At 41.8% G+C, this 17,443-nt stretch overlaps 1 protein-coding gene across 7 annotated transcripts in view; it reads right to left on the reverse strand.

Annotated features, from left to right (window-relative positions):
- Positions 1-17,443, reverse strand: part of nhsl2 (NHS-like 2) — a 242,222-nt gene that overhangs the window by 28,110 nt on the left and 196,669 nt on the right. For 6 of the 7 annotated variants that reach the window (XM_052021950.1, XM_052021949.1, XM_052021952.1 and 3 more), the window contains exon 2: positions 9,825-9,977. In XM_052021950.1, coding sequence (XP_051877910.1) covers positions 9,825-9,977 — 153 coding nt within the window. Of the gene's footprint in view, positions 1-9,824; positions 9,978-10,352; positions 10,375-17,443 lie in introns of those variants that run through there. The other variant, XM_052021955.1, reaches the window with a different exon arrangement.

The raw sequence follows: 17,443 nt of genomic DNA on the forward strand, positions 1-17,443 counted from the left end.
ATTCTTTTTCTTTGCCCTTATGAACTTGGCTCTCACGTTCTCAATCTGACAACTTTCATATGCTCTTTTTCCTGCTTTATTTTACTGTTTATCTCTTTTGTCATTCCTATAGTTCTGGGTTTAATTGCTCTATCCTGTGGGTACCTATGCTATATTGAACCACCTCCTACTTAAAGCCCTCCCATTGTTCAATTATAGCTTTATCTAACAGTCTTTGATTCCAGTTCACTCGGGCCAGATCAGTTCTCAACCTATTGAAATAGGCCCTTCTGCAACTGACTGTTTTTTAACTTAGATCTATACTGCCAGGATCCCATGTACTCCATGTGATTGATTTTGCAATGGTCCTGCCTGTTTCTGTTTATTTGTAACTTTGAGTTTTACATTGGGATGCTGGTGCAATATCCACTGTTGTAACCTAGGACATGTAACAGCCAGTTTCTACACAAACACCCACAAGCACCAATGTGATAATGACCAGATAATCAGTAACAGTGATAATCAATGGTTCCATACATGAAGAGATCACACTTGGAACAGCGATAAAAGAATGACCAATGTTGTGTAAGTGCAACCCTATGACTGACATGCATTCACAAAGAGGAATTAAAATATTGAGTAATACAGATGAAAAATGAGGTTTGAAATCAAAATAAATGAACAAGTGGTTATGATCTTGTGATGCCAGTCCCTATAATGTTGATGCACGCAACTTGGTAAAGCTTCCTTCCTTTATTTCCAGACTTTAGTTTGGTTTAAGACGTCTCGAATGCACTTTCAGACCTCATCCAACTGGTCATTCTTCATTTGTGGACCCTGATACCAAGACCCCAATCTTAACTCACTCCAGCAGATGAAAAACTACTTTCCCTGACTAATACAGGGAAAAGTACTTTCCTTTCTTACTGTCTTTCCTCTTCACCTACTTTCTTGACTGGGTAAGTGAATGCCCAACCCAAGCTAGGGTGCTATTTAAATATATAGATCTGAGTCTGGTGACATTATTGAAGCGTGTTTGCTATATTAGTTGAAGGCCACCCTGTCAGGTCATATCTGTCTGAAGCAGGGCTAAGCACGTGGAGAGTCAACAGGAAATTACTTCAATATTTTTGATGTAGCAGAAGGATGAGGAGTGAGTGAGAAAGATTGGCCAGGCCACATTACCATTGGACTCACTAAGCTCAATGTTCAGTTTGAAGCTTGTGTGCTGCGCACCGTATCTGCATCCATTTACAATGAAGGCTTGAGTACCAGTGAGATTGTGAGGTGCATCATCGACAAGTTTATTTCTGTTCTGATTTGGCACCCGGTTTTCAAGTATCCTATAATGAGTGTTAATGGATGGTATACCGTATGGGAATCATGGCTGCCATTTACTTTTGCCACCTTTTTCCCAATGGAATGCTGAGGCCAACGGCAGCACACTTATTTGTGGCCCATTTCAAAGCAACCAAATCTGGCACTCACTGTTTTTTTCATTCTTCATAGCCTTTGACTGGCTCAACCATATGAATATCCTCCAACAGTTCTGCTCCAACATCAAGCTCGAAAGGTCTAATCTCACTTCCTCCTGGATATCAGTATACAATCAGGAAATTTGCAGTAAAGGATTTCCCTCCTTATCCATCACTGTTAACGATGGAATGCCTCAAGGATTTATCCTTGTTCTCTTCCCATTCATCTTTTGCCCTTGGTGATATTATTTGAAATTCTGATGTTGGCTTTCACACAAAGCTCCCCTCTGCCCCACCTTGATCAATCTTCCCTCTGCCTCCGTATTGTCAGATTGCTTAAATCATAGAACATAAAACAGTACAGCACAGGAACAGGTCCTTCAGTCCACAGGGTCCATGCCGACCATGATGCTAATCCAAACTAATCCCATGTGCCTGCACATGGTCTATGTCCCACAATTCCCTGCCTGTTAATGTGTCTGCCTCAATGCCTCTTAAACGTTGCTGTTGTATCTGCTTCCACCACTTCCCCTGGCAGCACGTTCCAGGCACCTACCACTTCTTGTGGAAAAAACTTGCTCTTTATACTTTCCTTCTATCACCTTAAAGCTATGCCCTCGAGTATTTGGCATTTCTACCCTAGGAAAGAGAGTCTGACTATCTATCCAATCTAGACCTTTCATAATTTTATCAACTTCTATCAGGGTGCCCGCCAGCCTCCAACACACTGAAGAAAGCAATCCAAGTCTGTCCAACTTCTCCTTATAGCTAATACTTTCCAATCCAGGCATCATCCTGGTGAATCTCTTCTGCACCTTCTCCAAAGTCTCCATCTGTTTCCTGTAATGTGGCGACCAGAACTGCATGCAATATTCCAAATGAGGCCTAACTAAAGTTTTATATAGCTACAACATGACTTCCCTTCTTTTATAATTAATGCCCTGACCAATGCAGGCAAATCTGCTGCACACCTTCTTTACCACCTTATCTACTTGTGTTGCCACTTTCAGAGAGCTATGGACTTGCACCCCAAGATCCCTCTGTACATCAATGGTCTTAAGGGTCCTGCCATTTACTGTATATTTTCCTCTTACATTTGACCTCACAATGTGCAACACATCATACTTGTCTGCATTAAACTCCATTTGCCATTTCTCTGCCTATATTCCTAACTGGTCTATATCCTGCTGAATCCTTTGACAACTTCCTCACTATCTACAACTTGACTAATTTTCACATTGTCTGCAAACTTACTAATCAGCCCACCCACGCTTTTGCCCATGTCATTAATATATATCATGAACAGAGTCATCATCCCCCCAACACAAAGCCATGCTGACTATCCCTCATCTATTCCAGATGCAAGTAATTGGTAATTCATTTATAATTGCAACATGTACCAAGATACAGCAAAAAGCTTTGTTCTCCCTGCCATCCAGATAGATAATTCCAAACATAAGTACATTGAGGTAGTACAAAGGGAAAAGCAATAACAGAATGCAGAATATAGTGTTAGAGTTACAGAGAAAGTGCAGTGCAGATAGACAAATAAGGTGCAAGGGCCATGACGTGGTAGGTTGACAGATGAAGAGTTCATCTTTATCATACAAGAGGCCATTCAAGAGTATTACAACAGTGAGATAGAAGATGTCCCTTAGCCTGATGGTATGTGTTTTCAAGCTTTTCTATCTTCTGCCTGATGGAAGAGGGGAGAAGAGAGAAAGACTGGGGTGGGAAGGGTCTTTAATTATGTTGGCTGCTTTCCCTTGGCAACAGGAGGACAGAGTCAATGGAGGGGAGGCTGGTTTTGGGATTTCTTGCAGTCTTGGGCAAAGCAGTTGCCATACCAAGCTGTGATGCATCCTGATAGGATGCTCTCTGTGGTGCACCTATAAAAACTGGTGAAGGTCATCAGTGACATGCCAATTTTTCTTAGCACTCTGAGGAAATGGAGGCGTGGGTGAGCTTTCTTGACCACAGTGTCTACGCGGCTGGACCAGGACAAATATGATCCTATCCTAAAGAATCTTCTCTAATTATTTCCTTACCATTGATATAAAGCTCACTGGCCATCTAATTCATGTGCCCATCTAAGAGCCTCTATCGTATTTGCCTCCACTACTCGTTCCAGGCACCCACTACTCTGTGTAAGATAACCTGCCCTGCACATCTCCTTTGAACTTTCCCCTTCTCACCTTATATGCATGCCCTGTAGTATTAGACATTTCGACCCTGGGAAAAAGATACTGGCTATCTACTCTATCTATGCCTCTCATTAATTTCTAAACCTGTCAGGTCTCTCCTCAGTCTCTAGTGCTCCAGAGAAAACAACCAAAGCCTGTCCAACCTCTCCTTATAGCACATGCCCTCTAATCCAGGCAGCATCCTGGTAAACCTCTTCTGCGCCCTCTCCAAAGCCTCCACATCCTTCCTATAATGGGGCAACCAGAAATGAATGCAATACCCCAGATGCGATCCAACCAGAGTTTTATAAAGTTGCAACATAACTTCCTGACTCTTGAACTCAATGTCTCGACTAATAAAGGCAAGCATGCCATACACCTTCTTTACCAACCTATCAATTTGTGCGGCCACTTTCAGGGAGCTATGGACTTGGACCCCAAGATCCTTCTGTGCATCAACAAAGGGTCTTGCCATTGACTGTGTACTTTCCCTTTACATTTTATTTCCCAAATGCAACACCTCACACGTGACTGGATTAAACTCCATCTGCCATTTCTCCACCCATATGTGCAACAGGTCTATATCCCACTGTATCCTTTGGAAATAATCTTCACTATCCGCAACACCACCAATCTGAGTGTCTTCTGCAAACTTACTAACCAACCATCTATGTTTTCATCCAAGTGATTTATATATATCACAAATAGCAGAGGTCCCAGTACAGATGCCTGTGGAATAACCCCAATCACGGATCTCCAGCCAGAATCAGACACAATGACCATTACCCTCTGTCTTCTATGGGTAAGCCAATATTGAATCTAAACGGCCAAGTCACCATGGATCCCATGCATCTTAATCTTCTGGATGAGCCTACCATGAAGGACTTTGTTGAATGCCTTACTAAAATCCATGTACACAACATCCACTGCTCTACCACCTTCGTCACCTCCTTGAAAAACTCAGCATTGAAACAACACAGAGGAACAACTTTAGTTATTTTCCATTCCTCTGGGTCCTCACCTGTGGTTAAAGAGTATATAAAAATCTCTGTCAAAGCCCCAGCAACCTCCTCTCCTGCCTGTCTCAATAACCTGGGATAGATCCCATCAGTTCCTGGGACGTATCCACATTATTGCTCCTAAAGAGACCCAACAACTCCTCCTTCTTGATATCAGCATGCCCTAGAATATCAGCATACCCCGCCCTGACCTCAGCATCCTCCATGTCCTTCTCCTCAGAATCAGAATCTGATTTATTATCACTGACATATGACGTGAAATTTGTTGTTTTGTGGCAGCAGTACAGTTCAAAGTCATAGAAATCTGTAAATTACAAAAATAAATAAATAGTGCAAAAAAAGGCATAAGTGGTATTCATGGATTCATGGACTGTTCAGAAATCTGATGGTGGAGGGGAAAAGCTGTTCCTGAATCATTGAGTTTGGGTCTTCAGGCTCCTGTACCTCCTCACTGATGGTAGTAATGGAAAGATGGCATGTGTCGGATGGTGAGGGCCCTCAGTGATGAATGCCGCCTTCTTGAGACACCACCTCTTGAAGATGTCCTTGATGGTGGGGAGGGTTGTGCCCGTGATGGAGCTGGCTGAGTCTATAACCCTCTGCAGCCTCTTGCAATCCTGTGCATTGGAGGCTCCATACCAGGCTATGATGCAACCAGTCAGAATGCTCTCCACCGTACATCTATAAAAATTTGCAAGAGTCTTTGCTAACATACCAAATCTCCTCAAACTCCTAATAGATTCCTTGGTGAATAATGATACAAAGTACTCATTTAGTACCTTGTCCATTTCCTCTGGCTCCAGGGACAAATTCCTTGTTTTGTCCTTGAGTGGTCCTACCCTCTTCCTTGTTACCCTCTCGTTTTTAATGTATGTACAAAATGCCTCGGGATTCTCTTTAATCCTACTCACCAAAGACATTTCATGGCCCCTTTTAGCTCCCCTGATTTCCTGTTTAAGTTCTCTTCTGCTTCCTTTATATTCCTCTCGGGCCTGGTCCAATTTCAGCTTCCTAAACATTACATATACTTGCTTTTCCTTTTTGACTAAATTTACATCTCTCCCAAATCTTGCCATCCTTGTCTTTCTTCCTCACAGGAACATGGTGGTCCTGAATTCTGAGCAACTGGCTTTTAAACAACTCCCACATGTCAGATGTGGAGCTATCCGATAACAACTACTCCAAATCTCTTGCCTACTACTGCCATAATAAGCTTTTGCCCAATTTATCACTGTCCCCCGAGGTCCAGTATTATCCTTATCCATAACTATCTGAAAACTTGTGGAGTTATAATCACTGTTCCCAATGCTCTCCCACTGAAACTCTGATCACCTGACCAGGCTCATTTCCCAATGCAAGGTCTAGAATGGCCCCTTCCGTGGTTGGATTATCTATATACTGTGTAAAGAAACCCCCCTGGATGCACTGAAACAAATTCTGCCCCGTCTAAGCCTCTGGCACTCAGGGAGTCCCAGTCTATATTGGAGAAATTAAAGTCACCCACTACAACTACCCTGTTGCTTTTACATTTTTCCATAATCTGCCTCCATACCTGTTCCCCTATCTCCCACTGGCTATTGGGAGGCCCATAGTCTAGCCACATCATAGTGATTGAACCTTGTTTATTCCTGCACTCTACCCATATTGCCTCACTGGATGAACTCTACAGGACGTCCTCCCTAAGTGCCACTGTTACATTCTTCCTGATCAGCAGCACAACATCCCCCACCTCCTTGACATCCCTCTCCATCATGTCTGAAATATCTGAAGCTTGGAATGTTGAGCTGCCAGTCCTGCCCTTCTCTCAACCTAGTGTCTGTAATGTCATAGTTCCATGTCACCAGTCGTGTCACATTCACGTCAAACCCATGTTTCCTCAAATATATACCCAAAGACTGCAAATGAAACATTATGATTGAGAAATTCATGCAGAATGAAATTGCCCTCTTACCAATCCTTTTGCTCACCAGATTCCCATTCCGTAACCTCAGTGGAAACTGCACTCTGTGCGATAGCAGAACCCACACACATTTCTACGGCTTGGATCCCAAGTATTCCATGATCTCAACTTTGCAGAAGTCCTGCCTGTTTCTGTTTTCTGGTAATTTTGAGTTTTACATTGGGAAGCTGTACTCCTACCCAGATCCTTATTACTGGCCCCTCCCCCCTCAGCCTCAGGTAGAACCATAATATTTGCATCCTTGGCATCCTAATCAATGTCAAACTAAACTGAGCTTCTGAATGCAATTCCTCTCCATCACCTAGCTCTGCACTTACATCAGCCATCAATTTCTGAATGTCCCATCAATGTTTTTTTCACATCTACACTTGCTTTTCCCAGTATTCTCTCCAGCTACCCTCCAATCTAGCAAGCTGTAAAATGCACAAAACATGCTGTCAAAATCTCTCCACACAAGGTCCCAAAGGGTCATCACTCCAGTCCTTGCAAACCTATATTAGTTCTTATTCTCCCAAAGCTTTCAATCTTAAAATCCCACCCAGTGTTTAAATCCCTTCACATATTGCTTCCCAGACAGCCCAAACCCACCCCCTAACCCCCACCCCTACCAAAAGCCCTCGGATAAACTGACTCTGCTCTTGCCCACCTTGGCGCGTCACTGGTGACGCAATGTCCAGATCCCATGCTTGGGTATTTCTACCCTAAAACCATCTACTACTTGCTCTTTCTGAAGCACCCTCCAACCATTTACACCTACCCTCTTTACCAGATTGTCATCACTCTGGCTGTTGCTGCATCACTTATTCTGACTTCTCTTAGCTAACCAGGCAGCATGTGTATATATTTTACTACTTTACAGGGGCACAGACTTCAGAACATAAGATTCACCACAGATGAACTAGCTGTCAACTATAATTCCAGTCTAATAACTTTTAATTAGATTAATGTACCAGTTACATCTGTGAGGATAGAAATTAGGTTCAGTGAAAAATTTCCTTCAGTGCTTAGCATGCCTGTCAGATTCCTCTCCCTGCAGCTTTAGCAGAGGTTTCAACATGTTTATTTGCAATGGATTAATGCCTCTGGTTTAAGTGCTTTAACAATAACATGCTCAAAGTAATTTGTTACTCATTGTTGAAGTGGTTCTATCTGGATGTCTGCTTGGTGAACATTTGGACTCTGTCACATAATTTACATCAAAACACTGAATTGAAAATAACGTCTTTTAACTAATGTGTTGTTTCTCCTCACCTCATTTCCCCCTTCCCCTCAACCAGATTTTATTTGTGCTTTCTCTTTGGTTTTATACCTCCACTCATTTTTAACACTTGTTCTAAATTTCACTTTCCCCAACCCTGTGATATCAAGTCCCCAGAAGAAGGCCTCGATCTCTACACCACCCCACTGGCCACTTCCCATTCATCCTCTTCAACCATCTGTAAAGTTTCACCCGTGACATCTAACCTTGATCGTTGAGGAAGATTCTTTTAATCCCCGGCCACTTACCTTCCTCAGTGACCCAACCCTTGTCCTTAGATCACCTCCCCTTTCTCCCCCTGAATTCTCAGAACCAGGTTCAGTCCTGCATGGCGTATTTCCCATGGCAGAAAAGTAGATATCCAAGGAACCAACTGAAGTCTTGCAGCAGAGGGGCCCTCAACTTAAACAGTTGTTGGCATCCTGATGCAATACCTACCTGGCACATTCATTTGGTTGACTGAGTTTCTAACAAGAGTTATTTTGAACACCAACCTATGATTTTTGTTCAGTATTCTCAAGTCAGATGTGGACTTGAGAAACTGTTAACAGTGAGGCAGGAAATTGGTACTCACTTAGTCCCATGGGCTCATGTGTTCATTTCATGTCATTATCATGGACCCACTTAATTGGGATCTGTGATTAGCAGCCAGAGGAAGTAGTCACTATTCTACAACAATTTCAATTTATACTTTGCCTCTTACACAGTAAAAAGGTTTCAAGGCACTTCAAGATTTGCCACCAAGCCACACACCAGATATTTAGAATGGAAATTCATCTTTGGTTGCAAGGGTTAAATGCACGATGTGGTAGCAATATGTACACTGTACTTTGCTTCTTAAATTAAAGAGCTGAATTTAGAAAACTGTATTCAATTTGACTTTTCTTCTACATTGCACATTTGGTGCACGTAATCGAGGACGAATTCCTACTCCATTAGGACAAGTGACCAAAGGCTTGGTCAAAGGAGTAGGTTTTAAGGAGTGACCTAAAGAAGGGCAGAGATGGAGAGAGGCTGAGACTCTTGGAAGGGAATTCCAGAACTTAAGCATCAGCAGCTGAAGGCACAGCTGCCACTGGTGGACTGACGGAACGATTTATCTCAGAGATGTGCAAGAGGCCAAAATCGGTGATGGAATAATCTCAGAAGGCTGCAGTGGTGGAAGCCTTTACAGGGATAGGGAGAATTAAGGCCATGGGGGCATTTGAAAACCAGGATGGGAATTGATAGGGAATTGTTAGCCAATGTAAGCAACAAGCACAAGTGTGATGGGTGAACATGTGTTGATATTAGTTAGGACAGGGGCAGCAGAATTTTGAATGAGCACAAATTTATGATGGGTTCCAGTCACACATCATGAGATTCCAAAAAAATTGAATTACTGCTGTGTCTATTTTGGAAGACTGAATCATTTGCATGTGCAAAGGATTGTAGAGAATGAATCCACATTTTAATAAAGCCTACTTAACCATCATTTAAAGTCTTAGCAACATCACAAGTAAAGAGAGTGTCGAGTTTAGTATGGGGTTATCCAGACCTGAAGGTCCAGATTTGATTTCCAGCCTCCAACAGGACAAAAGTTGTTAGTGATCCAATTAGGTTAAGGAGCCTTGGTTAGTGAAAAAAAAAGCATTTTCTAGAAAACGCCTGTTCATTGTGTGACCAGACTTGGCTACAATGCTTTTCACTGTCAAACTCACTGCTTAAGCTCAGAGGTTAAGAGTGGCCACTTAGATGAGGTGAGAGAGGTTGCTACCAACACACATGCACCTTCAGGAGAGGAAGAAACAATAACAGAAATAAGAAAGAAATGGCTGCTACAGCTAATGATAGAAAACCACACACTCGCTCCTACTAATTAAAATTCACACAGCCAATCTATATTTACCTGCTTTATCTGACCTTATCAATCACAAATCGTACTGCTAAATTTCAGAAGTCTGCTTGTACCTTGAAGCAAAGACTGGAGGTTCAGCTGGGCCTCTTGATGCAATTCTTCCACACAGGGTGGTCTGGATGAGGAGTCGAACACATTTATATTCTGTTGCCATGACGACTTGAAGTGGGCTGTCCTCTTACTCTCCTGATCCAAGTTCGATCCACCTGAAGTTAAAAATAAATGAATAATTGTTCACCAATATGAAACAAAGAATTAGAATGAAAGGCCAGCAGTGTTGGAGTATTTAAGGAATGCAGCTGAAGTTCAAATTCAGGCTCCACAGTGTGGCACAGAAATTCACTGCAAAGCTTCAATTAGTATGTCAGCTTTGATTGGGCTTTTATATTGAAACATCTTTGATCCCTGATGTAGACAGTAATGTGAGTAGCTATTGGTCCAGTGTACAAATCAAAAGGACAATTAAAGTGCTGGGCCTCCAAAGCAGGTCACTCTGTACAAACAGTCAATTGCTACTAAAGTAACAAGACACTGCCAGCAGCAGGCAAGCAAGGTCACTAAGCAATAAAATATCTACCTACTGCTTTTGAAGGCCTACGGACACAGATCCCTGTAAAGAACAGGCGACACCTAGGTGCACACACACTTAAACTGGCAAAAACGGGCCAAACAGGCTGTCACAACTTCTGAGAACACTGACAAATCAAAATGCAGCAGCCTGAGGAGGTCTTTTTTAAATATTTGAAACCATTTCTATTAATCAAACAGTTTAATAAGCAAGTATTTTTTTTCCATGATTAGCACTAGTGATACACAAGTCTGGAATAACGTAATCTGAAGTTATACCAACACATCCATCATATGTGTTTGTAGGGAAGCAAGTGTTTTGCTGAGAAAGTCTTCTGGAAGTTTTTGAAGAAGAAATTAAATACAATATGAAGGCCACAGGATTCATATTCATGTAAGGGCTCTGACAGAGTATTTATGTGCTTTCCTCTTTTTTGTCATTTCATGCTGCATTTCTAATTTTCTTCAGGAATCTCATTTTCTGCATGCGTTTTCCTGGTACAGTTTTAACTGCTGGCATTGCATATCAGGAAATCACAGGTACCCTTGCGCAGAAAATCATGGGAAATTGTTTCAAGTACTTCTGGCTCTGTGCTGGGAGCATCAAAATGGGCACTTAGTTGTGTAAGGCCAATCTGGTTCCCTCGATAGCATCTCACATCTGAATTTCAAATTCAACCCTTAATCTGGCACCAAAGCTGACCTTCTTGGTCAGTACCGACTGTGAGCTACATTGAGAGAAATCCTAAGCTTCAAAAGGCATGTTTAACTAAAGATGACAAAGGCCTCTTAAGGAGCAGTAAGTTCTCCTGAAGTCTTAACCAAAATTTCTGCAGCTTCATATGGATTTACAACCTCTGTTAAACCAGCCTGTTGTTTTATGGTGGGATCCAACTCTTATACATTCCTGAGCCACCGTATTTACACTTGCCAGCTATTCATTCTACTAGTTCAGTCTGGGTTGGAATTCAATTTCCTCTCCATCCTTCCTCACACCTACCTAATGTGAAAGAAACCTGAAGTTAAATCAATCAATTCTAATGGTGTTTTGATAGCCCCTTTGCCTATTGGATCAGAAGCTGATTTTGCACATCCTATCTTTGAGATAATGTTCACAGATGTTATTGTTAAGAACGCTTGTTTTTCCTGTTTCTATCAGCCACCAATAAATCACTTCTTATTCCCTGCAGAAACTTTCCTTGACATTTCCTCAATGTGTATTGTTTCAGCGGTATGGAAGCTTACCATCCTATGGAGAAAGATCACAGAAGGACTTGCACTTGGATGGTGCCATTCATAAGCTCAGGAAATCCAAAGGCATTTTGAAGATTAGTAATTACCATACTGCAGGAGACATGTTGTCCATAAGACTTACTAGTCCGACCAATCACCTGTGGCATCAACACTTCCTTTCAGAAGCCCATTCTCTCAATACTTCTGAATTTGTTGACCTACACTGGCTCTTCACTGCTTTTGAATTCCTATTCTTAATCTTCCCTATCCCTGTAAACTGCTGAGAGCCATGTACTTCTCCACTTTGGCCTCTTTTTTTGAATCTCTCCAGCATTTGTGGGTGTGCCTTTAGCTGTCAGGGCCCTGAGCTCCAAAATTCCTCATCAAACCTCTTCACCTTTCTCTCTTCCTTTACAAAGCTTATTAAAACCTTGCTCGATGACCAATGTTTTGATCAGCTGCCTTGACATTTCCTTCTGTACTTTCATATCAAATTTTGCTGAAATGCTAATGAATAGTGATGTTTACAAAGAAATTTACTCGTGCTTTTGAAGGTACCTGTTATTACATCACAGTGACTGCTGAAGGAGCTTTCTCCGCTCAGCTCTATTCAACTTCAGAGTGGCGTTTTACACACAAAAGAATGGCAAGGCCTTTTACAAGTCCTTTAAGGTGCTGAAAGTGAGGACCTTAAAGGTAGCATCAATTTGCTCCTGCATTCCAGTTTCTCTGCCATCGTGTTTAGTGATGTTCATTCACTCTCAGTCTTCCTTTTATCTGCTCCTTGTTTCCTGTACTGTCCCCGTGAGTCCATAGCCTTTCCTGTCAGCTTTATGTTGAACAGTCAGCTTTGTGTTTTACTGAATTTAAAACATCTAGCTCTGTTCTTTATCAACATCTCACAACAAACACAGTTTATGACTTACACCCTACTTACAGACATAACGGGTCACAGGTAATATTATAGGCTTATAAATCTCTCAGTATTTTTGAACAGAAAATCATCTTCTTCCCAAAGTTCCCAGGTAAAGAAGGTTAGAGTTCACACCAAAGGAGTTTCATTCTGCTATTTATTTTCTCACACATCCTCTACACAATCACCTTCTTAGGGTCCACTACTAATTTGGTAATTATACTTCCATTGCTCATCCTGCTGTTCTGTTCCTTCTGAACTTCTCCCAGATGTTTCCCTTAGACACTCTTCTGTTAGAAATGTTCCTTCAATATATATTTTCTCCTTTTAACTCATTATCTGACTTACCCAAACTGATAGAAAGAAGCTGTCCCATTTCAATGTTCAGCACTTGAAATCCTACTAATGTAAAGGCTCCTAAGCTGCCAAGTTCAAAAAGCAGTGAACGGAGGTGAGAGAATCCTATCACAGGCTGCAGGATAACCAGCTGCAATCACATCTTCCTTCCCAAGATGGAGTGGAGGGAAACACACAAAGCACTTGTTACCACAGAAAACAAAAAGCCATGGGATTAGATGGGACTTGCTTGCCAGCTCTTTCACCGTGGTCCTCCAAGGCAGACGGGTGACAAAGGAATGGAAGTCAGGCAAGATCAAAGTCCGTCTCAAACCAGGGATGCAACGGGGTAGCCTTGCCAGCTGTTGACCAATCTCGCTATTATCCACTGCAGCTCAATTAATGGATCCAACCTGGATGAGGAGAGTAAGAGGACAGCCTACCTCAAATCATCATGGCAACAGAGTATAAATGCATTCAACTCCTCATCCAGACCAGCCTATGTTAAGCAATTACATCAAGAGGCTCAGTTGAACCTCCAGTCTTTGCTCCAAGATATAAGCAGACTTCTGAAATTTCGCAGCATGATTTGTAATTGATAAGGACTGACAAAGCAGGTAAGTATAGATTGGCCATTTGAGTTTTAATTTGCAGAAGCAAGTGTGTAGTTCTCTATCATAAGCAGCAGCAGCCATGTCTTTTTTATTTGTTATTGCTTCCTCTTCTCCCAAAGGTGTGTGTGTGTTGGCAGCACCCTCTCTCACCTCATCAAAGTGGCCACCATAACCCACCTATTCCCATCACAGAAGAAGCCCTAACAATGACACAGATTTCAAGGCTGATCATAGCTGCTGCAACCAGAACTTATTTCTCACAACTTTCATTAAAGAAGGCTTGCAATTCCACAAGAAGGTCGATGGTAATTTAATCGAACTTTCTCCCACTTAGGATATGCTATGGTGATATAGTTGATCTTTAAAGTTGCAGGGAATGTCCAATGCCAAAACACACCATTTGTGATCCAATTACTGTTTCCATGTTCACTCTGGAGAACAATCAAGTTGGTTGACATGGTTAAAGATGGAAACCTGCAGGTTTTGGGCTTAGCCCTATTAGACTCTAACAGCGTCATCCCCATCACGCTGTCAGTCAAATTTACTTGAGTTGATGATAAAGAGTTAGCCAATATTTCACCGAACAAAGTTCTTGAAGAATCGCAGTGATAGTTTGCCTCTCCAATTTATGTTCCCAATCCATCCAAACCCTTATCAATAGCATCCCACCTCAACAATTAATTTATCTGTCGGAATCTGGACAATCAATTTCTGAAGTGGGTGGAACATGTGGACTCTCCAAATTGCCTAGGAGAATAGCTGGATTATTTCCATGCCTTCAATGTTTCTTGAAGACCAAGAAAATGATGTAGACTTAAACAAACCTTCTGCAAATGTTTACAGGGATCACCTGAGATGCAGGATCAAAAACCCTACTAAAAAACATAGCCCTGACTACCATTATCCAAGCACTGAAGTCAATGGCTTTTGACTGGCTTCCAACACTGAGCATCATTCCCCTGATATTAGAATCACAGCTCCACCTTCTTTGCAAACATATCACACCTACTTCAATGCAGGACAAAAGGCATGACAAGACTGTGGTTTAGACTAGAGAAACAAAGGACTGCAGATGGTGGAATCTAGAAGAAAAACACTATGATGCTGGAGGAACTCAGCAAGCCAGGCAGCATCCGTGGAGAAAAGCAGGCAGTCAACGAAGAAGGACTTCCTGAAGAAGGGTCCTGACCCGAAACATTGACCGCTTGCTTTCCTCCACGAATGCTGCCTGGCCTGCTGAGTTCCTCCAGCATCATAGTGTTTTTCATTGTAGTTTAGACTAACTAACCAACATGGCAGAAGTGCCAATGATACTCCTCATTTAATTGCGAGGAACAATGAGGGACTTATTGGAACAAAAGCAATGCCTTAAAACAAAGACCCCCATCTGCGACCCAATGGAACCAGTACCCAGATTAGGCTATCCACAGCCTTGACCATGTATGAACTGGACAAAGAAGACATGACTAACCTTTCAACTCAAATCAATTCCTGGTTGTGACTGCTGCAACAATGAAGCATATTATCAAAGACTACCCCCTCTGAACTTCTGCCGGTAACATCGCTAACATCCACACAGCCACAGCAGATGCCATTACTTGGGTTCAAAACCTGATTTACATTAAGAAGAATCTTCCAGAGCAAAGTAAGAGTTGTGACTCCCTAAGCTCCCATTGCACGACAGCACCGAAGTCCATGAGAAATTGAGCATAGGGTGGAAGCCCCTAAACCTGAACAGTGGAATATCAATATTAAACAGGAACTTTTGTATGAGTCATGAACAAATAAGAAGGGAACCATTGCTGAGACAAGTCCTCTTCGTCTCAGCAGATCCTTTTCTTCTAGGCTTTCCAGTTGCTTTTATTTGTGTTTTATAGCTGTCAAATAAATAGGAGACTAAGTTCAAATAACAGAGTCAACACCAGATTAAGTAGATAGTTTTCAGTATCATTGTCCTGTAAAATACAAGGCAGCTCCAAACAGAATCTTTAATCCATGGTCCATGCAAGACAAACTCCATTCTTGATGCTCATCCACCTCTTCATCTAGCTTCAACCAATCTGACGCATGCACCTAATCGAAACAGATCCATATGTTTCCGTAACACTCTCAAAATCACGCAACCTCAACCCTTACAACACTCACCTCTCATTGCAGAAAGAATTACAGAGCTCATGAAAACAAAAGAGCAACAAAGCTAGATGATGGAGATAAATCAAAGATCAAAACGCACTGCAAAATTGGAACCATGTGGAGTGATGATCTGATTTTCTCAGCAGGAACAGCTCACTTCTATGGCACATCACAGCCCTTCTCATTCAATAACACAATGACAAATAGGTGCACACCTCAGAAATAAATGATTCTCTCAAAAAGGTACAACAAGAGATCAGATGAACGGTTGTTGGTATTGAAGATCAATATGTTACTTTACAATTTGTAACATAACATTCAGTTCACTGCAAGCTGATGCTCAGCTGTACACAGAGACCAAAATGATTTTCTTATCCAGACACTCTCATATCCATTTATCTTTCAAACTTTGGCCCAGTTTTGATATTTCAGATTCCTGTCAGTCAGTTCCTGCTATACATAATTCCAGACAAGCTGCTTTTGCAATCTTGACACCCCATTTTCCACTAACACAATGAGTAATGGTTTACTCTGTTATTGGAGCCACATTATTGCAAAAAATTGTCCTGAATTACAACAGAGAATTATTTAGTTCAAGCATTACGTGTTGATATTCATCCCTGTTGCTGATGATTGAAATAGTTCAAGACATTTAAAGATCCAATTTTTTAGTGCATTGTTCAAAGCAAAGTTAGCCAACTCAGTAAATAGCTAACTAGCTTTAGTTCAGAGCCATCTTTCCATCTTTGACATTGCGTAGGCAGCGAGTCTAATGGATCAAGTTCAAATAACCTACCCAATAATTAAAGGGATATTCCCACTTAATGGCAAGTGGTAAGAAAGAGGGAAAACAATCTTACTGGGTTTAGGAAGCCTCAAACTGCAGTCTGTGCCTTCAAAATGCCAAAGAGGGAAAGGAAGGCTGTGAAAGTCTGCAACTGGAGGCACAAAATTACCCTATTTAAAAGTATTGAGTAAGTGTACAGAGGGGGCAGGTGGAAAGTTATACTGCATGGTACTGCAGGGCACACGAACACAATACTCCCAAAAATTATCAAATTGGAAAAAATAAGTATCCTTAATGTATGGTTTTCATTCTGATTGCTACATTAAATAGCAAGCTTCAGGTTCCTTACATCATCACCATATCTTCATTGCCTGGAATCATGGAAAGTGGGTCACATCCTTCAAGGATCTGGTCTAGAATAGACACAATACACCACCATAAAGGACTGCCATGAAGGTGAGGGGGATCGGAGAGGAAGTGAAACATGTGTCTTTAGTGATTGTGATCACACCCCAACCTGCCACTGATTATCCTTAAGAAATGTGTCCCCACACCATTGCAAGACACAGGTTCATTATTCAAGCAGAGCCTGCAGCAGATCTGTGTTGTACATAAATCTGGAAGTCTGTAATAAGCACTGCAAGGCTCAGCAGCAGCAGTGTAACAAAACTCATGTGGGCATACGCATCTGTGTCCCAGTTAGCACCCAATAATGCATGTCTCATCGCCAACATACTGTGGTGTTTGCCCCTTGTTTTATAAGTTTAGAAGCAAGGATGGTAGCTTGCATGTTTTGGTCCCATTCCTGTTGGGAAGGAAGAGATGAGTGAGGCCCAAGCTGCACAAATTCTGGTGGCATCAACTAAAGTGAGTATTACACGGGAGGAACATCAGATGCACTGAGATGGATAATGTCTGTAAGTGGCCCGTCTAATTTCCTGCTGGACGAGAATTTAACTGGAAATAGCGGTTTTTATGTTGAAAGATATATAAAGTGGCTTTCATTTGCAATTTGTGCATTAAAATTGTTTCTTGGTTTCCACTTCTAAATCCAAATGGCAGACAGAGCAGACTTTCAGCCTGTCGATC

The sequence above is a fragment of the Pristis pectinata genome, chromosome 8, assembly GCF_009764475.1.
Source record: "Pristis pectinata isolate sPriPec2 chromosome 8, sPriPec2.1.pri, whole genome shotgun sequence".
NCBI lineage: Eukaryota > Metazoa > Chordata > Chondrichthyes > Rhinopristiformes > Pristidae > Pristis > Pristis pectinata.